The sequence below is a fragment of the Prenolepis imparis genome, unplaced genomic scaffold (genome assembly GCF_030444845.1).
Source record: "Prenolepis imparis isolate NDT839.2.m4 unplaced genomic scaffold, iyPreImpa1.0 SCAF_11, whole genome shotgun sequence".
Lineage (NCBI taxonomy): Eukaryota > Metazoa > Arthropoda > Insecta > Hymenoptera > Formicidae > Prenolepis > Prenolepis imparis.
The window spans coordinates 8,394,400-8,421,469 of NW_028141169.1; the positions used below are offsets into that span (position 1 = coordinate 8,394,400).

The 27,070-nt window shown below is 39.5% G+C and overlaps 1 protein-coding gene across 13 annotated transcripts in view; it reads left to right on the forward strand.

Annotated features, from left to right (window-relative positions):
• The window catches only part of LOC145943055 (uncharacterized), a 300,469-nt gene that overhangs the window by 260,917 nt on the left and 12,482 nt on the right, over positions 1-27,070 (forward strand). For 9 of the 13 annotated variants that reach the window (XR_014426468.1, XM_083050296.1, XM_083050295.1 and 6 more), the window contains 8 exons: positions 9,745-11,708; positions 19,690-19,762; positions 20,122-20,162; positions 21,915-22,073; positions 22,863-24,145; positions 24,234-24,394; positions 24,709-24,980; positions 26,604-26,844. Coding sequence is in view for 12 of the 13 variants with exons in the window: in XM_083050296.1 (XP_082906422.1) it covers positions 9,745-11,708; positions 19,690-19,762; positions 20,122-20,162; positions 21,915-22,073; positions 22,863-24,145; positions 24,234-24,394; positions 24,709-24,980; positions 26,604-26,844 (4,194 nt within the window). In the remaining variant the exon portion in view is untranslated. Of the gene's footprint in view, positions 1-9,027; positions 9,472-9,744; positions 11,709-19,689; positions 19,763-20,121; positions 20,163-21,914; positions 22,074-22,862; positions 24,146-24,233; positions 24,395-24,708; positions 24,981-26,603; positions 26,845-27,070 lie in introns of those variants that run through there. The other 4 variants (XM_083050289.1, XM_083050293.1, XM_083050294.1 and 1 more) reach the window with 3 other exon arrangements.

The window sequence follows — 27,070 nt, forward strand, 5'->3', positions numbered from 1 at the left end:
CTTCTTTAGAATCGTTTGCAGTGATTTTCCTTTTGTTTGTAGTTGAGCGGTTCAAAAGTTATAAACAAATTGTTTTAAAAAGTTTTATATCATATGACATCATGTATATATGAGCGTTTCGACAAAATTATTTAACAAATCTTGCTCAAATGAGTCATATTATACACGCATATAATATGCAATATAATGTACATATACAATAATGATTAGAAAGTTATTTTTTTCCGAGTCTGGCGATTAATCAGGGATAGAAAGTAGCACTGGTCAGCCGATTTCAGTGATTATCCGTCCGATATAAGCGACAATAGTAACGCGTTCGAACTCTTTTCATCCCTGCACGCTTTAATTCCTCGTTCGAATAATTTCGATAAATATCGCGATAATATCATTAATAATGTTATCATTTCTTACAACAATTTTTTTTAAATTTTATTTACAAATATTTAAATAATAAATTCTATTAATAAAGTAATAAAATATTATTCGCACACGACGAGCTGTGTGAATAGCACTCGACTTTTTAAAATGTATTTTTTAAAACAGAAAATGATAGCATTTCGTTTATAGTTGTTTGTAGTAACAATAATTTCGTTTGTAGTTTTATCAATTAATAAATAAAAAAAAATTTTTAAATGACTCGCACCCGACATTGAGATATCGCAAATCCGCTTGCGCAGTCTTCTTTAGAATCGTTTGTAGTTGTTCGTAATGATTTTCCTTTCGTTTGTAGTTGAGCGGTTCAAAAGTTATAAACAATTGTTTATTCGTCCAAGAGGTAAATTTGTTAATTTTGAAGATATCGCAAATCCGCTTGCGCAGTCTTCTTTAGAATCATTTGTAGTTGTTTGTAGTGATTTTCTTTTCGTTTATAATTGAGCGGTTCAAAAGTTATAAACAATTGTTTATTCGTCCAAGAGCTAACTTTGTCAATTTTTAAGATTTTTTAAATCCGTCTGCGCAGTCTTCTTTAAAATCGTTTGTAGTTGTTTGTAGTGATTTTCCTTTCGTTTGTAATTGAGCGGTTCAGAAGTTATAAACAATTGTTTATAACTTTTGAACCGCTAAACTACAAACGAAAGGAAAATCACTACAAACAACTACAAACGATTCAAAAGAAGACTGCGCAAGCGGATTTGCGATATCTTCAAAATTAACAAATTTACCTCTTGGACGAATAAACAATTGTTTATAACTTTTGAACCGCTCAAGTACAAACGAAAGGAAAATCACTACAAACGATTCTAAAGAAGATTGCGCAAGCGGATTTGCGATATCTTAATGTCGGGTGCGAGTCATTTACAAAATTTTTTTTATTTATTAATGGATAAAACTACAAACGAAATTATTGTTACTACAAACAACTACAAACAAAATGCTATCATTTTCCGTTTTAAAAAATTACATTTTAAAAAGTCGAGTGCTATTCACACAGCTCGTCGTATGCGAATAATATTTTATTACTTTATTAATAGAATTTATTATTTAAATAGTTGTAATAAAAATTAAAAAAAAATTGTTGTAAGGAATGATAACATTATTAATGCTATTATTGCGATATTTGTCAAAATTATTCGAACGAAGAATAAAAGCGTGCAGGAATGAAAATAGCTCGGACTCGTTACTATTGTAGCTTATATCGGACGGATAATCACTGAAATCGGCTGACCAGTGCTACTTTCTATCCCTGATTAATCGCCAGACTCGGAAAAAATCACTTTCTCATTATTATTGCATATGTACACTATATTGCATATTATATGCGCGTATAATATGACACATTTGAGCGAGATTTGTTAAATAATTTTGTCGAAACGCTCATATATACATGATGTCATATAATATAAAACTTTTTAGGGATAGAAAGTAGCACTGGTCAGCCGATTTCAGTGATTATCCGTCCGATATAAACGACAATAGTAACGCGTCCGAACTCTTTTCATCCCTGCACGCTTTTATTCCTCGTTCAAATAATTTTGACAAATATCGCGATAATAGCATTAATAATGTTATCATTTCTTAAAACAATTTTTTTTAAATTTTATTTACAAATATTTAAATAATAAATTCTATTGATAAAGGTAATAAAATATTATTCGCACACAACGAGCTATGTATGTGAATAGCACTCGACTTTCTGAAATGTAATTTTTTAAAACAGAAAATGATAGCATTTTGTTTGTAGTTGTTTGTAGTAACAATAATTTCGTTTGTAGTTTTATCAATTAATAAATAAAAAAAAATTTTTAAATGACTCGCAGCCGACATTGAGATATCGCAAATCCGCTTGCGCAGTCTTCTTTAGAATCGTTTGTAGTTGTTCGTAGTGATTTTCCTTTCGTTTGTAGTTGAGCGGTTCAAAAGTTATAAACAATTGTTTATTCGTCCAAGAGGTAAATTTGTTAATTTTGAAGATATCGCAAATCCGCTTGCGCAGTCTTCTTTAGAATCATTTGTAGTTGTTTGTAGTGATTTTCTTTTCGTTTATAGTTGAGCGGTTCAAAAGTTATAAACAATTGTTTATTCGTCCAAGAGCTAACTTTGTCAATTTTTAAGATTTTTTAAATCCGTCTGCGCAGTCTTCTTTAAAATCGTTTGTAGTTGTTTGTAGTGATTTTCCTTTCGTTTGTAATTGAGCGATTCAGAAGTTATAAACAATTGTTTATAACTTTTGAACCGCTAAACTACAAACGAAAGGAAAATCACTACAAACAACTACAAACGATTCAAAAGAAGACTGCGCAAGCGGATTTGCGATATCTTCAAAATTAACAAATTTACCTCTTGGACGAATAAACAATTGTTTATAACTTTTGAACCGCTCAACTACAAACGAAAGGAAAATCATTACAAACGATTCTAAAGAAGATTGCGCAAGCGGATTTGCGATATCTTAATGTCGGGTAAGAGTCATTTACAAAATTTTTTTTATTTATTAATTGATAAAACTACAAACGAAATTATTGTTACTATAAACAACTACAAACAAAATGCTATCATTTTCCGTTTTAAAAAATTAATTTTTAAAAAGTCGGGTGCTAGGTTCACATAGCTCCTCAAATTTTGTTAAAAAAATCAAGCTTAAAAATATTTTAGTTTTCACATTTATCTTAATCTTTAAATATATTTTACTTTGTGCAATTATTACGTTCGATATGTCGTCACATTAGAATCCTTGTCACGCTTTATTCATCATATAATTTTAACGATACGTTGGAGACGTTCATAGAGATGATATTCATTGGCATGCATATATTGCTATACATTGCGTACATATAATGTCGCGAGGCGATCCGCGATGAGAGAGCTTTCGACTTTTAAGGGCTGTCATCAGTGCGGCTCGAGAAATTGCATCGTAATCCAAGAACGGCGCGAGGCGGACCGCTTTACGGAGAGGTAATTCCAGCTACCCGTAACAATCTGGTGATGGCGAAAGCATATTATTATAGCCATAGCCCCGCGGACAGTTTATTCCAAGTTCGTTTCCAGATTTACTGCTCTTCTCATTTCGCAGGAAAAATTCGTGATTCGTCGGCCCTAAAATCGGACTGCTTGAAATCGTGATATATCGCGCTCGCGCAAACTTTCCATTAACATTTCGAAGGAAATTTTAAAAATATGATTACCATAATACTTATGAGATGTAATATTGTATTTGAACTTTATGATTTTACATATTTTAAATATGTGTCCGCATAGAGATGAAAATCGTAAATGACGTAGAATAAAACTCGTATTGTAATTATTTTATGAATATCCGTATATTTCTTTTCACGTTTTATTAAGTAAAAGAAATGGTAATAGAAGAACAAGATTTTTTTTATCTATATCGTGTATATAACAATTTAATATTAAAAAAATTAAAATTAATTGTGGCTGCTATAATCGCGTATTATATTTGTACAAAAAAAATAATTGGTAAAAGAAAATTGCCAAAAGGTAGAGGTTTTTTATAGTCAGATTTTAGATATGTATTAAATATATCAGCGAATCTAAGTTAACGTGAATAACGTTGTTGCATGCGTAAGAAGCGTATATACGCATATACTAGTACTTGTCACTATGACGTTATCGATCCGATGGCATGGTCGGACGTCGGTTGGTCCGAGCACAGTCGCTTCTTACCCCCCTCACTCCTTTATCCCTTTCTGTATATATCCCCATCTTTGCCGCCCCCTTGATGCAACCCTTTAAGGTCGCTTTTCCAGCGGATATCAGCATTAAACCCCTGGGAAACGTGACATCCTTTTCAATTTATCTGTCGTTCGAGATGAGGATATCCGAGAATATGCGAAGTATGATTTTAAAGTTCACAAACTTCATCATACTTTTGCTCTTTCACATATGGAAAATCGCGCATTTTTACTATTAGATCCGCGATATAAAGATATATCGTTCATCCAAGTGCTCGATCTGAAAATTATTATTTGCATCTGTCGCGTTAAATGCATATTACATACGTGGTCACTCTATGATCTTTTCCTAAAGACATTAAACTCGAAAAGATGCAATTTTTAAACAGAAAGGTGTAAGGATTCGTCTCGCAACAGCACAGTCGCCTGCTCTCGTAACTGCGAAAATTTGCGGCCTCCCACCGCCAGCGGTCTCACTATAAATCAGTTGAAATTTGTTATGCGCGGCACGCAGATGGTTTTGTTATATGAAAATATGTGCCGCGCGGGGATGGCGTGTAAGTATCCCTCGGTAAAACACATCCCTTATATCCCGCGCGTACCCTCAGCCCCCGGTCGCCTCGCCCCGCTTCTTACGCCACCCCCAGACAGGCCCGAGGCGTCATGCTGTTCTGCGCTCTCTTTAATTACACCCCGAAAACGGGACGCGTGACGTATTGCCGTGTGGCGAAAGGGACAAAAAAACGACCTCCACTTCGGGCTAAAATCGCCTCGCGATCTGCAGCTCGGTCGTTAATCAACGCCGCAGCGATACTTAATGTTTCAAGAAATACATTTTGCGCATATACGAATACGAATTTATTGAGAAATTCTTTTATTGAGAAAATCTTAGTTTTTCTTTTCCTAATTTTCTCTGTATTTTAAAATTTTCGTGATATCTGTAAATATAGCGATTCTCGTAAAACTGTTTTAAGCCCTGTATGTTTATAGATTAAATATTTTTTAAACAGTCTTTATTTTGATGGAAAATTTTATTTATCGAGATTTATGAGTTTACAAATTTATTTAAAACAGATATACTAGCTTAAAATTGTTGATCTGCTGAAATTTTAGAAGATGTAAGGTGAGGGATTTATTGGAAAGAAATAAAGTTCGGCGATGGAGGAGCCACTTAAAGCGTTGGCCCGGTCAGCGCTAAATATTTGATTAGAATTCGATTGGTTTAAGACGTCAGCCGGTAAGCGAGGGTATACTCATGGGACGGACGAAAAAAACAGGAAGAAGGAGAAAGCTCAACGAATGGACGGACAGTTAGTAGCTAGACGACGGAGTATTCCCTCGAGCCGAACGGCAAAATGATGTCAAACGGACAGCTCAGCTGTCCTGGTCACAGCATTCTCTTTTTACTACTATATCTACAATTCGCTTTAAAATTTATCTTTTGCTCTTTCTCTCTCTTTCTCTCTCTCCTTGTCTCTCTGTTTCTCTTTTACTTCCTCTTTTTTTTTGCTCACCCGCGATGACAGCTATAGAAAGCAAATAACGATGGCATCTTGAAGCAGTTCAGAAATAAAGCCAATTCTATTGTTAGTTTTAAACGAAATTCGTAAAGATGACATAACTTGATAGGAACATCATTATTGTGTCAGTAATGAAGAGCATTTTTTACAATCAAATTTGCGCCATTATCGCTATTACATATTCAATTATAAATTAGACAAAATAACAGAGCGATAATTGTTTTTAATTATAACACGCATAAATAATTGCTACTAATATAATGTTTTAATCGAAATAACTAATAAGTCATAAAATTTTCTTTAATTGTGACAATTAAGCCTGCACTCGTTCTTGTTTTCTTAATGCGAGGCGCTAGCAGCAGCGAACAAGGGAGGCACAAAGGTCGAATCGCACAAAATTCATGCGAATCTACGTGGTGCCAAGTGGGGTGCATTAGCCAAGTTCCCCATTATCCACGCGTGAGAGACCCCTAAATTATCCGGCGCTCGCCTAGCGCCGATCTTGCCCACCCTCGCACGTCGGCGAGAAAAAGACGTATGGCCGTCTTTTTTCGAGAACACCCTCGACAGGCTCCGGGATGAAGTTACCAATGCGTGATTTTTGCAATTGCAAAAAGTTTTTACTATATATTGAAACGATTACGAAAAGATCGTTTAAATTATTATAATTTTTGTCAGACCTTATTTAACATCAATAATTTATTATATTTATACTTTATTCTTTCAATTAATAATTTAAAGATCTCTTACATACGTGGATAATAGGGAAATTAGAAAGTTAATGCTAATATTTTGAAAATTGATCTAACACAAATTCGCAATGAATGAAATTCGCCTTTAATATGATTCTAATTTGTCAGTTTATCTAATTGAGAATTATAAGAAGAATACTAGAGGTCTCATAAAGAATGTTGAAGGGATGAAAAAAGGATGAAAAAGAGAGAAAGAAAAGAATTAAGAAATTAAGAGCAAAAAAGAGAAAGAAAGAAGGAGAAAGGATTTGCATATATGTCCACATGAGTAGAGAAAGTAAAATAGAAAAGCGAGAAGATAAGACGAAGGCGGGGGGACAGCAAGAGAAATCGAAGAGGAATGTAAGAGTCACGATGAGAAAGAGAGGACGAGAGAGAGAAGAATCGTCCGGAAGATAGAGAACACAAATTTGGGCTATCTCTTCGAGCACAGTTCCAAGGAGCTTCCTTTAGACTTTAGTGACGTGACGTCGCCTTAATACTCTAATCCCTGCAATGGAAGCACCATCGTCCGCCTCGCGTCGTCGTGTTCTGTCTAACCGTTCTCTTACCCATGCCACACCATGCTCGGCACATGTTAATTAATTGGCGAGTACAGATTCTCAGATGTTCAAATCTTTCGCGTCTATTCCAAAAACTTAGTAAACATTTGTCATATATTGAAATGTACAAGTTCCTTAGTAATTCAGTGTTAAAAATTATAAAATAAATATTGCATTTATTGCTCAATTTTTAGTATCTTTATGTGTTAGAAGTTTTTTATATTACTCGATATATTAAAAATAAAAATTTCTCATAAGTAAAAAAATTCTCTGTATTATTTGACAATTTATAATATACTCATATATTATTATAACAAGCAAAGAAGCATGTATGACAAAGAAAGAGAGAGGGAGAGAAAGAGAAAAAGAGAAAGAGCAATTAGAAATAAAAGTTAGAATTTACTCAACGTCTCACGTGACATTAAAACATTTATTAGGCGTCTCTGATGGAGACTTCGATGATATCGGCAATGTTTTCTTTTTGCGAGAATTTAAAGTCAACCTTTACATAATACATCTGCGTCGCTATTCACCCATACTAGGACTATACGCTTGCTTTCTAATTATTCCCCACAGACCGTAAGGGATGACACGTAATTGGAGGGTGGACCAGGACGCATCGATCCCCAACTCGAAGGGATTCTAGCTCTTTCTTGCGTCGTATCTCCCCCTCCTCCTCTTCTTCTCTGCCCATCTCATCCTTACGCAGTTTCTCCATCGAAGGCCAGTTTCAAGAGCATTGGTCCGCAAAGAAAAGTGATAATGTCTTAAGCCGTTGGTGCGATTTAACTTCCGATTTTGGACGAGGGCGCTCCCGCCGTCTTCCCTCCGCGGTTCCTAGCAAGAGTTCGTCGCTCTAAACTCCCGACTACGTGGTCTGAGGAGGGTTTAAGGTTTAAGGGAAGCTCTCTCATTCCTTGGGATCCTAGGGAGCTCTGCTAAGCGCTGACGTTGATCCCGCTCTTCTTCTGCCTCCGCCACCTCTAGGAGCTCGGGTTTATCTAATTCCAGTTGTAGATTCCTGCTATCGCTGTAAACCTTACGAGCGTACCAAAGGGCAAGCGTTGTGTAGTTAAAGGCCTAAAGTCTTACAAGTCATCTGAAAGACGGATAACTTATTAATTTGAAATAATGTTTAGTCGTTAAGATTATGAATATTTTCGAAATTCTGAAATATCTGAAATATTTTGATAAATATCAATTCATGCAGAATTTAATTATGACAAGGTGAGGCAAATAAACTGATATTGCTGAATTTTATTACTTATTACTAACTATGGAATTAACTGTGCTCATACACTCTTTTATGATAGTTTTATATATTTTTTTAACTATAAAATAAAAATAACTATAAATATAATAAAAATATTTCTTTTTTAATATATAATTGAATATCGTGTGATAAAACATATATTAACACGTGCGATCCATTTATGTTTACAGTATTATTAATACTGTAATTAATAATAAATCTGAATTTGCAATGACTTTCGGTTTGGCCAAATAGTCGTCTTATATTTATCATTAGTTAGAAATGTACGAAGAGAAAATTACAAATTTGCTATGAGGAAAGTTATTCCTGTTCAGACTGGCAAAGATTTGACTTTTCCTTTGAAAATCCAGCTACGCAAAGAACTCTCGAGTTGCAAAAGGGAGTAGACCCGCGAGGTCGCTGGCCGGGACCAATGTTGCTCGGATTCCTAAAGCGGCAAAGAGAGAACCAAGTAGCACGTACATACATATAGTAACGCGAGGCAACCCGAAGGATGGCGGAGGGATAGTAGTATAGACGCGGGTGGATATAAGCGGAGCGGGAGAGGTGTACGGAGAGCACGTACCTCAACACACTGAGGGAGAAAGGGGGATATAGAAGGAGAGAGTCCTAGGTGTGCACCCAGGAATCGTGTCCCCTTCTACGATATCCCTGGCGGGGGGGTCGAGGTGAGCGAAAGGGATGTGCAGAGGGGCTGGGAATCATGCTCCAGCCAAGCTCAAGGGGGTGGACAGTGCGCAGAACCCGCCCCCACTTTTCGCGACGAAGCAGAAGCCGCCGGCTGCCCGCGCAAGTCTTCATCCCCTCCGTGCGCGACGGAAGATCGCCACCCCCGAACAAACTTAAACATAGCACAGTAGCTCGCGAGCACCCCGTCTGAAAGGGCTCATCGCGCACACCGACCCGGACTTGTTACCTACATATATATATGTGTATACATATATATTGTATATATACATATATGTATATATAGATATCGACGGTTTGTGTCGAGCACGCGTGTCCTCGCTGTGTGCATGCGCGCGTGCGTGTCACGCAGTGCCTGTCGGAACATCTCAAATTCGCCGCAAGGACGAAGCAAGATAGAGTGTGTGACTTGCTAGAGAAAATAATACGAGAATCCAAGCGATCGTTCACCAGGACAGACAAAGAAAAAGAGAGAGAGAAAAGAAGGGAGATATACGGAGGCATCTCGGCACAGAATGACACTTCAGATTCGTGGCGACGCACTCGACGATCCTCTGCGGATGTCAGGTGAATTCTCTTGAGAGACAGTTCCTTAGACTTTGAATGCACTGTTAAGTAGATAATGGAGGGAGAAAGAGAAAAGGCCTATGGGGCAGGCGCTGAGGATCTACCGCAACGAAAGAGCGGCATGGATCCTGAGCGAGGCGGCCTCTCTCGTTAGATCGCGCCGGCCTCGAAATCGACGAAATCGACCTTGCACTCGTGTATCGAACGCACCGCGTCCCTTGTGCCCGCATGGCAGAGCAAACTTGCTGATCCTCTGGAATTTTTGTGTTCCAGGGTGGAACTGACCAGCGTGCCGGGCGGACAGAATGCGATGGCTCATCTCAAAAAGCGGAAGCTGGAAGCAGAGTCGGTCACGCAGAATCCTAAACAGACGCAGCAACCGTTGCAGCAGCAATTGTTAATCAACAAGAAGGGCCTGCAGACGAACACGCCGCAGGAGATGGAGCCGACTGACGCCGCTGTGAAGCGAAGGAGGAAAAGCGTTCGCGACGACGACGTGCGAAAGACGATCGATGTCGTTGATCCTAACAAAAACATACCGCTGCCCCAGAAGAAACGCGCGTTCGCATCGGGTAATTCAGGTAGCCCTGCTAGAAAATCCAGCAAGCATTGCGAAGAACCTGAAGATGACGAGACTTTAATAAGAGAAACGGAGGCCGCCCTGAAGAGTTTGTCAGGTAGCTGGCCCGGACCTAGAGGCTCTCTGTATCAAAGAGGCAATTCGGACGAAGATAGATACGAGTCTAATTTTGAGAATCTCTTTGAAGAGAAGAAAGAAAATCCTAAATTATCACCCTCATCGGTATCGACGTCTTCGAATGCGAGCAACGACACCGGGTGTTCTTTAAAGGACGTGATAACTTTTCGCGGACAGCAGGATCGATCTGGTAAAATGCAACAGCAAAATAGACAGGATTCGAAGCAACAACAACATCCGATTAAGACTAAAAAGGACTTGGATAATCTTATAAAAATAGAGAACGAATGCGCGAATATTCAGTCTCAAGTCAATAACGCTAATCAGAACGAACTGCCAAAAATTAGACCGGTTTCTGTTCGATCATTGTCGAACAAAGATAGAAACGATAGAAACATGGTGAATACACACATTGACTCTCAGGGAAGACAATCAGACAAGTATTCCCGATACGATCCGCCAGATTTCAACGAGTTGGTCGATGATTCGTCCAACGAGCTTGAAATCGACATGTCCGATCCAATGGCTGACAAGGACGAAAGCGATCGAGACAGGTCGAACGACAGAGAGCGAGATCGAACATGCAAAAATGGTCAATCACCACAGAGTATTGGTAGACAACAGCAGCAGCAGCATCATCATCATCAACAGCAGCATCCAGCGCTTTACTCGAATTATCAGAGACAGTATAATGAGAGCAACATGAAAGTTTCGCCTACGGGGACTTCATCATCCTCGTCACCGCCAGCGGGCTCACCATTCTCAGCAACGTCCGCATTCAGGCCACCTAACACGGACCACTCGAAAGGTCCATGTCGCGGCGCTTCATCAGTTCCGGTAGCCTCTTCGGCAATTCCGCCAATCGGTCCGTATCCAGCTGCCGCTACGTTTGTAGGATATCCGACGCCTGGACCGACGATGCCGACGCCGCAACCCGTAGCCGACATATCGCCAACGTCAAACGACAAGTCTACGGTGTCTCTGTTGCAGCTCAAGTCCTCGAAGGAAGAGAGCCATCACGTGACGACTCACAATGTAGCTACCAATTCTGTGTCCCCCAGCAAGAGCCCTTCTGGAGGTCTACCTGCCGTCACCAGTCCCGATTCCTCGAAGCAATACACGATTCTTCAGCCTGCGGGAGTCGGCTCCAGAGCGGCCAGTGCGATCCAGGATATCACGAGGGACGGAGTGGTCAGTGTCGCCGCCGTGAGCAGCTGCACCACGGCTAGCAACGGCGGTGCGAATAACGTCAGCGCCGCGAATGTGAACGGCAACGGAGTCGGCAATAAAACAACGACCAACGGCAATAATAGTGCCAATGATAGCGATAATACCGCGAATTCTTCCGGGAATCCTAATGCGAACAGCATAACCATTACGACGGCGTCGACGACCACTACTACATCCAGTCCGACAGTTGCTGCCGATGTGCCCGCAGCGAGCGGCCAGCAGGACAATGTCATGAAAATGCCAGAGAGACCCGGCACCTTCGACAGTAGCAGGCCGGGAATGTCTATGTCTCCGTCCAGTCTCGGCAGAGGTGAGGATTTCGATATTTTGTCTATCGCATTATAAAACGCGATATTGTATAGAAGCGATGTATATATTCAAACTGATATTAATATCGAAACTGCATATTATTGCGGGCGATGCATCCAGTCATTTACAGACAGAGTCTTTCGACTTATAGATCAAGATACCTATATACATAAAAAGAAAATTAAATTAATGATATCAATAGTTTTTAATCGAATAAAATATAGTATTGTGTTCTAAAAGATATTATTATCCAAAATGATACTGATAAATCATTTACAGTTACTTGAGACGATACAGTTTTTCTCGCGTATTTGTATATATGTCGATATATCAATAACGGAATCGTAAAGAAAAAAATTGTGTACATTATATACACGAAAAGAAAATTAAATTTGTGTAGAAACTAATGTTATTATTAATATAATAGTTTTCAATCAAATAAAATATAGTATTGTGTTCTTTAAGATATTGATATTCAAAATGATACTGATATATCATTTTTACAATTGAGACGATATAGGTTTTCTCGCGTATTCGTATATATTATATCGATATATCAGTAATAGAATCGTAAAAAATATGTGTACATTATATATTTTTATATAAAATAAAAAAAATTATATAAATTAATTTATAGAAAGTAAATGTGTATAAATAACGTAGTATTATCAAAGAGCTTACGATAGTCTACACTTAAAGATTTCTGAAAATTAACGATGTCTTTAAATTTTAACGAAAGAACGAATGGAAATAGGTTCGAAACTCTTTAAATTATTGACAGAGATAGTAATCGTAAGTAGTATTGGAGTTATATACTGGTCGTGCGTTATACATTACGAGAGGGGACAAAAGGCATTTTCGACTCTCTCGCTTACACCGTTCCTCGTCTTCTCTCAATCTCTTCTCTCTCTCTCTCTCTCTCTCTCTCTCTCTCTCTCTCTCTCTCTCTCTCTCTCTCTCTCTCTCTCTCTCTCTCTCTCTCTCTCTCTCTCTCTCTCTCTCTCTCTCTTTTTCTCTTTCGCTTTCTCTGTCTTGCTCTCTATAAAGTTAGGGGAGTTAGGGCAGCGCGGAAAATCAATAATTACGAAGCGAGGGGTGATGACTCAAATGCTGAAATCAAGGTCTCTTCGAGCAAAATTATTCTCCCGTATCCTATGATATAGCCATTCTATCTTTGTCCCCGTCGTTGCTCCTCTATTCTTTTTCTTTGTCACACCAGCTGTCGTTGTATCTCTTCTCGATTATGCGAAGCATATCGCGTATTTAAGAAAATACGCTTGAAATTAGCAGAAATAGTACTTTGCGAAATAATAACATCTTAATCGCGCGCGTTCAAATATTTTCGATCATCTATAATAAGCATTAACGAAATTACTTTGCTTCGGTAATTTGATGTATTAAACGTAATATACGTAATATACGTAATATACACACAATGACAGAAGTGAGCGCAATCTTTCTTGCGAGAAGAATCAAAGAGCTATCCTCGCGCGTCGCGATGCGCCATGGTGTGACAGGTGGAGGCTCGAGTGCATTCCAGGGTCTTAGGGCAGCGAAGACACGACGTGTCTAGTCGGGGAAATTTGGGGTTGATACCACGTCATACGTATAAGCCGCAGCTGTCAGCGGCTGGAAACGTGACTAGCATCCCAGCCGTTCCAAGCCACCTTATTACCACCCTGCGCCTGGCTGCCTGTCCTCATTATCCCCTTAACGTTTTCTCCGGCCGATGGCTGCGAAGATGATCGCTTTCAAGAATTCAATCTCCCGCGTTTGATTTCTCGTCTGTCGCAGAACAAACATATATGGAAAATTAATCGGATTAAAAATAACAACTGGAAAACTATCTCAAATTATTTCCGAAGAAATGCGAGCAATTTTAATAATTACACTGCCGTTGTTTAGGCATTGAAGTAACTAAAATAGTTTGCTTGTTGCAAAATCTCAAATAAGATTATACGCGACATGATAAATGGGTTTGATTAAACGCGTACTTATCAGCGTGACAGCGATACAACCGGAGTCGGTCAAGCGAGGGGGGGTTGTAATCAAAAAGCCATCTCTCTTTCTCTCCCTATCCTTCTCTCATTCTGTCTCTTTTTCTCTCGCCGTCGAGAGTTGCTCTTGATCTCTTCGATTTAGCGTGACGATCGCGTGCGCCCTTTTTTTATTCGCCAGGTGCGCACATGCAGGCGCGTAAGAGCGTGTTGACACGCCATAAAACCGCTATCGGGAAATCCGTCGGCCGCAAAAACCACCCTTTCCGCGTCGAGAAAGACCGGCCGCGCGCGCGACCGGGGTCGAGCCGGCTAATAAAAAAATAAACTGCCCTGTAACTCAATTTTACGCTGCCTTTGCGACCGCACGCATAAAAAGGACCTTTACTCGCGCGCGAGGGCTCTACCCTCCCTTTAAGGGCGCCGCGCGCCTCCGTGTGTAAATACCTACTTTGTGATTGTTCCTCGCGCTGTTCTCTCTTTTTTTAGAACCTCCGATCTTTTCCTTATCCAGCATGCGATTCAGTGCGGGGAAGTACCGGGGAAACTATTACATGCATCGACTATCCTATATGATCGAGAGTGTGTAGCTTTATATATGTTACACCGGATATTCCTACAGAATATCCGTTTACAGGCATCGATCTCATGCGATTGAATTTATTATATATTACCATGCTATACTCACACAGCATGCTACAAAATAGATATTTACTTTTGTCACATTAATTAAAATTTATTTTAAAATACAAGACATTATTTCGTCAAAAATTTAACGTCATGTTAAGATAATATTCTCAGAAGAAAATGCAACATCATATACATATTAATGACATTTGGTGTATCCGGATTCACAAGGACTTCATATGACACGCGATTCACCGATTCTTTTCATTCTTTGAACTTGAAGAAATTAAACCATGCAATTAACAATGAAAAAATACGTTTCTAAGTATTACAGAGAAATTGCTTGCTTAAATGCAGACGCATCGAATTTCATTAAGACTATTTATATAATATATTGCGCGCTGAATTTTAATCACGTTAATTATGTTTCTTAGAATCTTAATTTTTTTCTAGCAAAATAATAATTGATCAACAAAGATAAAGTACTAAAAATACGAAAATTCTGACTTCAATTAAATAACGTGCAAATAAATTCAATTTATAATCTAGAACATCAAATTTAGGCATTCTACTATCAACGTACACATCTATTCTGGAGTTAATTGGCTCGCGCGAATATTCATCCGTTACACGTGAATACTCAATTGCGCTGATTAACGACTTTTGACGGCGAATTAATAATTAGCAACCCGGCGGATGCTCAATTCTCCCAGATTATCTTGACGACGACGATGATTTTTCGTGGTCGAACGAAAGTCTCGGCGCGTGTCGCGCAAGCTGACCGAATAAAACAATCCCGGTGTTTATATACACGTCTACCCCTTCCGCGAACCCTCGCATGAAATGGCTACAAAATAACACAATTACAACGCGACCACGGACTCACCCTCGGTGACCGACGCTCGTCCTCGTTCTCACCCCTTGATTCCGCTCTTTTCCCTTTTCCCTCTGACTCTCGCTGCTCCATTACAGCATGCTGCAGGGAAAAAGAAACCAAAAGAGAGGGATTGAGGTAGAAGGAACAGGAGGATAAGATCTGAGGGAAAGAGATAGAAATATATAGAGAAAGAAAGAGAGGCAGAGGGTCAGAGAGGAAAGGAAAATGGCGAAAAAGAGTGAGAGAAGATAGGAGAAAAATAAGGGTGAAGGCAGGTCTGACCGACTCGTTACAAGTCTATTCAGACATCCGGAAAGAACAGCGCGTGCCGGTATTCATTTTGTTGACCGGAACCATTATCTGCCCCTTCGCTCGTCTTTTCTCTCTCACTCTCTGTATCTCTATTTCTTTCACTCTTTCTTTCTCTCTCTCGCTCCTTCTTTTCACCCCCGAGTTTAGCCACCGACGTGGCCGTTTTAAAACCTTACGGCTAATTTATTAATCCTACAAGGGCAACCGCTCGCCCTCAGTTATCCGGTGAACCTTTTTTACCCGGCGCTAATTAAAAACCAGGAAGCTTCAGCGATCCTTCCTCAAAATAAAAATAACACCGATTTTCTTTATCACGAATTTTCTAATATTCGTAACATATTATTCTGATGCTTATATATTTTCCGTTCGTGACGATATTTATTTTTACTCGAATGAAAATCGAGCACACCTCTTTAATCTTTGATAAACTCTCTGATTTTGAAACAAAATTAATCCGTCTAGTTTCTCTTCGTGGAATTACGCGGGGTTTCGAACAATCCTGATAGTGTGTTTCATCGTTCAACTTCGGAACTTGGAGAGCATCGTGGTCCGCAAATAAAGCATGTCGCTAATGACGTCACGTATCGTAATCCAATTTATAGGGAGCCATCCGCGCCTTAAGAAAAAGGCGAACATCTAAGTAGGGATCGACTTTCTTTCTCCATCCCTTCCGTCGGTTCTCGCTCTTCTGAAACGCGAAATGACGACCTGATGAAGTTTCTCGGCATCACAGCGCTCGATTGGAGAGCCCCAACGTAGTTGGCTAGGGGATCAGGCCCGGGCGAAGGATTAGTACACGACAAAGTTTATAAAAGTGCGCTCACTTCAGAAGAACCCCCTTCCCCTCCCCGGTCAACTAAACTAAAGCTGGCCACCCCTTAAGGAGCTCCTTCGGAATTTCTTTCCAAACCCTCTAACACGCGTGACAAACTTACCTATGTTTCGTCGCAGCCATGATGTACTTGCGATGATTACTGAAGTAACGGGAGCTGTGCTTTTTAGCAGATCAATCGATAAAAAAATTTAGTTACAGTTTAGTTTATAAAAAATTATTACGATAAATTATTGTGACAAAAAAATATTACATATTTCTTTCTGCTTTATAAACGTAAGCTTTCTGCTCTATATGTATTTAAATTTTATTTGTAACATATTTATTATCTATTATCTATTATTTAATAATATTATTATTTACTCTGATATTGCATAACTATAAAAAATTAGATAATTGATGAAATAATTTACAAAATTTTATAAAAATTATATATAAATCCAATAATTATATAAACAAATTTTACATTATTATATGGATATTTTTATGAATATTTGAAACTGTAGCTATATATGAATTTAGTATTAGTTAATATAACTTTCAGAGCATGTCATCTGATTGTAAGGATTGGGTAGGAACCTTTAGTCGCATTTATCGTTCACGATTGAAATAAAGAGAATCTTGCTGAAGGGGCTCATGTATTAACCGATTGGTACTTCTCGACTACCTGCAGTGTACTAGAAACCTGTAATTGTCTGATCACGCGAGGTCGCCCCGGGAATATGAACGCGATCATACGTGACGTGCGCTATACCTACTATTATATTACAGTGCACGACAGATGGTACAATTGGTCGTTTGGGCATACTCGTCTGGCATCAGCCGTAGTTTCGTGTCACTGTTATAAAAACACAAAGTAGACTGAAAACAGTTTCGAAAAAAAATTTAGAAATTATCCACACAAATTATCAGTTAATGCAGACGTCTCTAGCAAAGATCGTACACCTTTAAATAAATCATGACGAAGCATCGTGCTACTTGTGTCTGCGAAAACTCATACATAAACTACTACTCATTTTACGAAAATAATAATTGCAATTAATAGCAAACGCAAATCTACGAATTATTGTGAAGAGAACGCAGATATTATATATTTTCTCTTTAATTAATACTCTTGTGTTTTATTCGGTTATGTGAATATTGATGATAAATATTGTATGTTATAAAACAAGGTGTCTTGTATTAATGAATAGAGATATAAGAGAAACGAAATATCATGTGGCAAAACTTTTTCCCGATCGCTAAAACTTTCGTTCTGTTACATGAGAATGAGGTATCTATCTCTCCTTTGTTTCGCGGACAGTTGTAGGCCGGCCACATACCCCGCGCTAATCCCGAAGGCTTAGTCACGGGACAGAGAAATCCCAGAGGCTATTCACAAATGCGTAACTCGTGCGACGAGATCCAAGCTGACCACACGCGAGGCAATTTCTACCCTTCTGGATCGTCCTTTCAACTTTCACTTGGGGCCTCTCGCCAGGATTGGGGAAACTCATTCTGAAAAATGCCATTAAATAACATGCACGCTCGAGGAAACTGTATAAATTTTTTGAAACCTCTTTTCGAAATATCTGAAAAATTATTATAGACAAACAGATTAAGAATACAATATATTTTTATTATAAGTTATTCTTACATTTAAAAAAATATTTATATAATCCTGCACACAAGCAATATTACAATATATTTTATTTTACATGCAATATTACTTTTATGCAATCTGCATTTATCTTTCTTTATTTCATATAGGTATACTTGTTTAATTTATAATTAATTATTAAATAAGAACATAAGCGACATAAAAGTTTGCAAGATTTAACAATTTATTGATTTATCAATAATGAGTTTCCCCATCTCATGCATAAATTTTAAGCAGAGCATTTCTTTTGAATGTATGAGAATTATATATTTTCTGGGAGAAAATATATGGCATCCAGACTAACGAAAATAATTCATTATTATATATTTCTGTACTTTAGTAAAATTATAAAATAATTAATCTAATCTATTTTCGTTTAACGTAAACAAATTCACGCACAAGTAAAAGATAAAATTGTTATAAATAGAATTTCAATATGAAATAGAGTAGAGATGCGTGTTTTTCGTTGGCTCGCAGTCCTTCGCCCCGACTGTTCAACGTTCTCTGTGAAGGATAAGAGGTATTTGTGATATATTGGCAAACGGGGAGTAAGCTGCATTCTGGTTCGATGTCGAGAATGAAACTACACGACGATGTCGGACACGTCGGCTGTCAGCCATTCAATAGTTAATTTCCATTCAACAGCTCGCGTCGCTGGCAATATACAGCGTGCAAGCATACCGAAGAGAGAGAGAGGGAGTAAAAGTGCCATATTATTTTTCACATATTTTTCAATTTATACATTTCGACACTATACTCTTTCGATATTATAATATTAGGATTTATCACCCGCACATTATTTAATTTCGTGTAATAAACATGATCGTTATTCTTTCGAAAATTGATTAAAGAGATGCAATTTTTGGACATGAATTTGTACACACGGTAATTAATTAATGTCTAGTGTTGGCTATATTCTATCAATTATAAAAAAATCAATTCTTTTACAAATTAATATAGATTTATGATATAAATATGCTTATTGCTTAGGAAAAGATTTTAAAAATATATTGGGTAAAATTCTAACAAAAGATGAAGATTACACAAAGCTGTTGTTTGTGGTAATGTCTCCGCTTAAAGTATCGTACGCATATTCGGGATGAAAGTGGATTGCGTGCATATTCTCGCGTCAATTGATTGTGAGTGCAAGATTATGAAACCAAATGCAATAACAACGCATTAAGCGTATTAAGCCGGCGCCGCATTCCGGTCGACACGTTTCTGCTGCGAATAACACTCGTCGGCAGTGTAAATATCCAATTTATTCAGAATTACAGTCCGCTTGTGTCGAGATCAATTTCGGTACAGAAATAATGCGATGCAGAGACAGTGTAACATTGCGCGCTTGGTACCGTCGTAGTATGTAATAAATATTGGAACGCAATGAGCTTAAAGCCGAAAAATAATCTTCCTATCACATTTTCAGCGTCATCTTTATTTGATTTAAAATTTATTAACTATAATTTATAACTATAATTGCTCAAACTTTTCTTTTTGTAAAGTGACAATTTCTATACTGATGCTGATACATTTCTGAATAAAATTTAATCAGCTTAAGTCTAGATCGTAAAGCTATCACACAAGCTTATAACCGCTAAAGCTCGACTAAAAACTAGCGTATGTCGTATCTCATGAATATCTGAAGCAGCATTTAATAGACTAACATCGGGCTCTGCGTGGCGGTTTGATTTGTTACAGAGGGCAACAAGTGCCCGACCCCAGGCTGTACGGGGCAGGGTCACGTGACCGGACTCTACTCTCACCATCGCAGGTAAGCAATTATTGGTAATTAACCTGCGCTCCACGCTCAGCCACGGCCGATTACACACCTACGCGGTTTTACGAGAGAATCGAGCGGGGCGTCATACAGAAGCCGATATCAATAAGCCAATTTGTGATCTATATGTCACAAACTCTGTGCAACGTTAAAACGATATATGCATGCGTGTGTGTCAGATGTTTCATATTTAGTGAAAAAGAAAAATAAAGAAAAATAAAGTAAATTTGTGTGCCCACGATTTAAACGTACGTGTTCCACATAATTCTAGAAAAAGAGCCGAATAGTTGAAATTGTAAATCTTTAATTAATTTTAAATATACTATTAATTAATTTTTTCTATGTACTTACAGCCTTTCTGGATGTCCACAAAAGGATAAATTAACTCCAGAGAGTAAGTACTCTTTTCAAATTAATTACTTCTTATTGTAGCTATATAGTGCATCTTCTTTTTGCGAGAGTGTCTTTTTCTCATAACGAGGCGAGGAAGTAAAGAATAAATCATCGGTGAAAAGATCATTTTAAACTTCATTCGATTAAATGATCTTACTAATCGTCGCGTAATTGAAAAAACATTTTCCAAGTTAACGTGAAAGTTTTTAAATATAACTCTAGTAAACATCTCTCTGTACTTTCCAGGAATTTTTAAAATAATGTTAAAAAAACTTTTAATATTTTTGTATTATATTTTACAAATTAATTGTTTAAATGTTCACCATAATCTTATAATTGCATGGATTATAAGAAAAGAATTTTAGATTCACGCTTTTTGAGAGGCAATTAGAATATCCTGTGATTTAGTTTGCTTTTTCTTCAACTAATTCCCAATTAGTCTCGTTATTCATAAAAGATCATTGTTCTCCGCGGCTTCCTCGCCTCATTAAACGCAACAAAAATGTATCTTCGATACACGAGATCAAATTAGAAGGAGAAAATGGATATTTTCCAGCGATGAGCGCGGTGCACGCGTCGCGTTATGCGTGTGTGCGTGTGTGCGTATGTGTATCTGTCTGTTGTATTCTTTGCGCTTTTCATTTTGCGGGGTAGAGAGCTTTATTTATTGCGTTCCTTTCTGTTTCAATTTATCATTTCTGTTTTCGTAGTTACATTATAGTAGAGAATTATCACCACACCTCGTGAACTTGATTATATTGGTCGTGGCCTATATGAACCCTCTGGAGAACTCGAGACACGGGCGGCGCGCGACGAACGTCCGGTGTATATGCGCACACGCCGGACATTTCACACACGGAGGACACTTGTGCGATTGAGTATAATTACGCAACGATCGGTGGGATGATCGATGTATCAGTTTCCGCAACGGCGGATCTCGACTCATTAACGACAAATCAAGTCGTTTGCGCAGAGAGTACGGCGTGGCCCATCTGCGTATAACACCGTAGAGATATGTGCAATGTCGTATATAATTTTTATTTCTATTTATATAATAAGTCAGTCCCGATTCCTTCATCAAGAATGTAGAATGTCTTCTCTTCAAGGTATTCGACAGGAACGAATTTTTTTGCGTTCATTCGCTTCCGCATACGAAGGACGAAACGTTCTCATCAGTGTAGCACACTCCTTCACACAGATATTGCAAGTTGTTGTGTTATATAATTTTTCTATCATATTATAATTGATTGTCTTTACTTGTGTTTTTCTCTCTACCCGCTCGGTATACTTGATTGTACTGTTACACATTAACTTGCGTTTCACACGTGGTGTGCGACGCCGTGTACTCTGCCTCTTATCGTTCTCTGACCATTTCCGGGTTTTTTTTTTTTTTTTTTTTTTTTCCGTTGCACTTCTCTTTCACAAACGTGTACTACATACGACTTCCTCTTTTCTCTTCTCTATTCAAATTTTTCCGCACATTCGTGAACCGAGGGACGAAGAGCACCGTTCGCGTTCAGAGATTCCATCTTTTTCTCTTTATGTTTTTCTCATTCCCTTTTTGGAAAACGTTTGATGCGCAACAGAAATAATTATACTCAACGCATAAAGAGACAGCTTACGTCTTACGAACACACACACACCATCTGTCGCGTGCGTGTGCGCCGCGTCTCTCTAATTGTATATACGTAACGCGTGAACGCGTGCCAAGACGTGATCTGTAATTACGCCGCGTGTCTCTGGGTTCTCGCAGTTCTGGCGATGCATGAGACTATATTGAAATGCCCAACGCCTGGTTGCAACGGCCGCGGTCATGTCAGCTCTAATCGGAACACGCACAGAAGCCTGTCCGGATGTCCCACCGCCGCGGCCAATAAACAGGCCGCACGCGAGGCACGACAAAAGGCTCAAGGTAAGATGGTACAGGAACCCTCGACGTGCGTGTCCAGGATACGCCGAACATGAGAATCCACGCCGTTCCACGTTGCGACGAGATTAACGCTTAAATGCCGGAGACAGGGTAGAGACTGTAATCCTGCGTAAAGCACGTATCTCGTGCTTCGCAGTTCGTTGCGCTCGCGCACGTCTTGATTGCTCTCGCTGATGTAATTGCGAGAATAATCACTGCCATGTTTTCCACGCGGACTTATTCGACACGATTGCATTAATATATACGCAATTTATTTAAATATCGCTTTAGATTTTAATTTGATTTTCGAAGGATTGGATATAATGTAGATGACTTATCGTTAGATTAAAGATGTAACAATTTATAATTAAATTATTTTCTAAAGTGTTAAATCTTAGTGTTTTATATAAATACTGTAATGTAAATTTAATTATTAAAAATCAATTATCAAACGTGTAAAAAAAACTATTATTGCATATAGATAATGAGTTGATAGTATATATATTTGAATCGTATTCAAAAAGTTACACATACCTTTCTCTCCCTCTCTCTTTCTCTCTTGCAAAATCTTTTGTTAAGTTATTATCTGCTTGAAGTATCTTAGACTATTAAAGTCTCACAACAATCGATAGCTGCATGCTTTATAATATTAATAAGCGTACAATGCTTCTTTGTAGAAAATATATAACATTTAATTTCTCATTATTTTATGTTCTTCACACAATCCATAAAATAATTCTATCATCTTGCGCAACTAATATATGGAACTAAATATGCAATTTCTCGCGATAGTGCCAGGTATACCGCCAGAGTACATTAGCACGAATCTACTACCGCCCTCAATGGACACGAAGAGTTATTCGCAGTACGGCTCCGCAACGCAAGATACGAAGCCCGTATTGAGCAGTTTGACTTACGATTACTATTCGTCGACGACGAAGAATCCCGGGATTAACGTGAAGCCTTCGAAAACGCCGGAAAACAATAGCACGCCTCGTCCCGCGAAGGTACCCAAGACGGAGAATATGACTCTCAGCAGCAGTTGTTGCAACACATTATCCATGAGGAACCATAACACGGGCGAGCTGCTGGTCCCGAAGACGGAGGACACCGCGTCCTGTAGAGTAAACTCACCCCCGCCACCGCCACCCCCTGGAGTACGACAGACGTACGATTCTTACATGAGTCAAGACTCGAATTCCTCGTCCATGTCGTCCATGGACGCGATGGGCACGAGACCATCCATAGGGGCGACGATTCATCATCCCAGTCAGCATCCGACGCATCATGTCCTACCAATGCAGCCGGTCGCTTATCCGATGTCGATGGTGGAGGACACTAGAATGAGCCATCAAATGTCTCAAAGATCTCCTTACGAGCCCACCGCTATGATGGCCGCGGCTGCAGCCGCGGCGGCTGCTGCAACCTCCACGGAAGATCTCTATCATCATAGATCAGCTGAACACGCGAGGGCGTATATGCATCCTGGCGCGAGCAATATCGCGCGACCGGTTGTAACGTATTCTAATGATATAACGGCTGGTAGAGGCTACGAGAACGCGGTGGTTACCGCAGCTAATCATCGACCCTACGACCCTGGTACCACCGCGACTTACGAGAGATACGATACGCAATCGTGCGCGCCTATCCCGTCTCAACAACAACAACAGCAACAACAGCAGCAGCAGCAACAGCAACAACAACAGCAGCAGCAGCAGCAGCTTCACGCGAGAGCGAATATGTATTACCTTGGTCAAACCGGTATGACACCCGAGGAGCAGGAGCGAGTTTATCATCAAGAAGCCGCGGCGGCCGCGCAACAACATCAGATGGCGATGGCCGCCGCCACGGCGGCCGGGATGATCAAGACTGAAGATGGTAATTTGTTCGAAATCGTCTCTGCAAGCGTTCAAGATTCACCCGTAACTAAACGTTGCGTCTCCGTGGATGTTGCAGTGAAATGCGTTACGGTTGCGCAGATACAGCAGATGCAGAAACCTGGCGGGCCGCCAACTTCACCCGGAGGATCGGTGATGGATCTCTCTACTTCCAGTGTCACCTCTACTAGCCCGCAGGTTAGTGAATATGCGCGAGAAATGAAAAATTTTATTTTAACCAATTTTTACGTTTACTAATAACGACGATGAATAACGTGATTTACAGGCGCCTCCCTACGGTTCAAATAGCCTCAGTCCACAATACGGAGGAGGACAAACGGTGGGCAGTAGCCCTCAAGCTGCACCGAGTCCTCACTTGACGGCTAGTCCTCAAGTTCCTAGTCCTCAGGGTCAGACTCTCGATCTTAGCGTTAATAGACTTCATAGGTATTTCATCAATCTTTATATCGATATAAGAAATAATGAGAATAAAATTTTGAACTCTCAGAAAATATAATTAAAAACATCTCTATTCGATTTATATCGCGATGTTTCTAAATTATATAAAATATATATATAATTATACTTATATCTAATTATATCCAAATATAATTATATATATAATATAAAATATTTAATATTTATTATAATATAATAAATTTTATAAAGATCATCTCTCTCACATATATATATATATATATATATATATATATATATACTTAGTTAAATAAAAGAGATACATATTTACTTTTCTACTGCAGCGGTGCACCGAGTCCGCAATATTCTACCGGCCACGGGGAAGCCGTCGCGGTTCCAGTGGGGCCGGGTTTCCCTCCGCCTCGACCGATCGACGAGCAGACTGAACCCGTTGATTTCTCAACTGCGAACGAGCCGGTCAATTTCAGCGGGGGTCCGGGGATCAGGCCTGTACCAGGATTTCCGCCGCCTGGAGTGCACGTCACGGCGTATAGTCGCGAGAGCACCCCCGACAGCGGGGGTTCCCACTACATGGACGCCTACCGAGATCCCACTGGTGAGTTATCATCGTTTATCAGTGAACCATTCACGATTCGCGTTTCGAAGAGGCTTTATGACCCGCGACTGTTTCTCTCTTTATGGTCACATTTTTAATAATACGCGATTTATATTGAAAAATGATAATAGTCCTTAACTTGTAAAATTCTTCTAAAACATATTTTACGTTTGTCGAAATGATTAAAAACATTACGTCGATCTCTATTTCGAAGCAACGTGAAAGCTTTGTAAAAAGCTTCTCTTCGTGTAGCATTTCGTCGTGAGAAACATTACGTGCTCGTTGAAATACTCGTAGCAATTGCATTGTCTTTGATTACATTTTATGTATAATGTGTTGAGCCGTATAATGTTGAACTAAAATTCGTTGCGAGAATTTCAGCAACGAATACGTACTGCAGTACGATATTAATGTTCGGCGAAAATGAGATAGGGCGAAAAAACAAACATGCGCGGAGAAGGGCGAGACAACGTGTCCTTAACACTATAAATTTTAGCCAGCACATATACGGCAGGAGATACACGCGAAGCGTTAATGTGTCCTTACACGGACGTCGTGTAACGTCAGGCGATAGCGGGGGCGACGAGGAGGAGGTTACGTGGATGAGGGATTCGGAAGAGAACAAAGAGCCCGACGCCCCCGGGGGTCGGCAAGGGTGGCGAGGGATGAAGATGGGGGTGAGGGACGATACGCGGTTACAACCGTCGAATAAAAATTCACCAGAACAGTACATGACTGCCATAATAGGCACCTATGGCCGAACTCTCATTTTCCTCGGTCTCTCTGTGCCTTGGCATTCCAAACCCGCGGTCCATTCTGCCCCTCTCAACTCTTCCTCCTTCTCTCACCCTCTGATCGTCCCCCCGTTTTCTCCGTCTCTCTCTCTTGCTCCCTCGTTCTCTCTTTCCCTTCGTCCTTCTCGGCCTGAATGTGCACCGTGCGCACCCCTTCTCGTCGAACCAGCCCCTGTGACGGTACACGGCCATTGTTAATTATCAATATTTCGCGTACACGTAGCGGCGGCAAAAGTCCGGCGCGGCCGATATTGTGCGGACTCTGACGCTGGGGAGTAGTTATTGAAATTGAAACATTCGAGCACACACAGCACCGTGTTCCCCGGCCTCGACGCATACACGCGCCTGTTCGCGCGACGTCGCGCTCGCGCGCACAGTCGGCCTTCCGTCCGTCGGCTATTTGCACTGTGTGCTCTCTCGACAAAATGAATTCTTGCCAGTAAATAAACGTGTAGATTTTACAACAGTTAATCAAGCAGCGGGCTGCTCCTGTAGTGCGCCTGTGTGTTAGCGCTATTTCCGTGGCTCCCGTTCGAGCGCGATTACATGGCACGCATGTACGGTATTTAGACCAAGTGTCCCAAAAATCGTACGCTCTCTTTCTCTGTATCATGAAGGTCGAATTGATATTCTTAATTTGCAATAATACTCTTGGTCATTCTTGCAGTATCAATTGTTGAGTTAAAAAAATTAAGAGAACAACGTCTCTTTCTTCATTACATTTTAAGAATTGACATAATACATAATATAAAATATGTCAAGTCGTAAAATTTTATATAAAACAATGTAATATATAATAACTTGATTTATGTAATTTCTTGTATGACAGGTTACGGACCAATGAGTCCTCATCCAGGATATGGGATGACCGGCGTGCAACCCGAATATCCCGGAAACACGTACACTCCCTATCCTACTGCAGGTTACAATTGCGGTGGAACTTACCCGGGTGGTCCAGTGACTTCCGGTTATCAAATTCCAGGGGGTTATACTCCGGCACCCTGCTACAGCATGCCACCCCCACAGCACACGGTTGGACCCCTCGATAAACCAACCGGCAAGGATGACAGGTAGGATATTTCTTTTATCTCTTTTGAGTGGAGTAATTATATGGGCAACATTTGTTCGTCTCATAACAAACTGATGTCTTCATTCTGTAAATATAATTTTGTATTTGTTGGTAAAATCGGAAATGTAATTTTAAATTAATTGATATCAGAGTAAATCTTTGAGAATATTTTTATTTAATTTCGAGTAAAAATTGACCGATATTCTTACCGTATATTTAGCATTTCA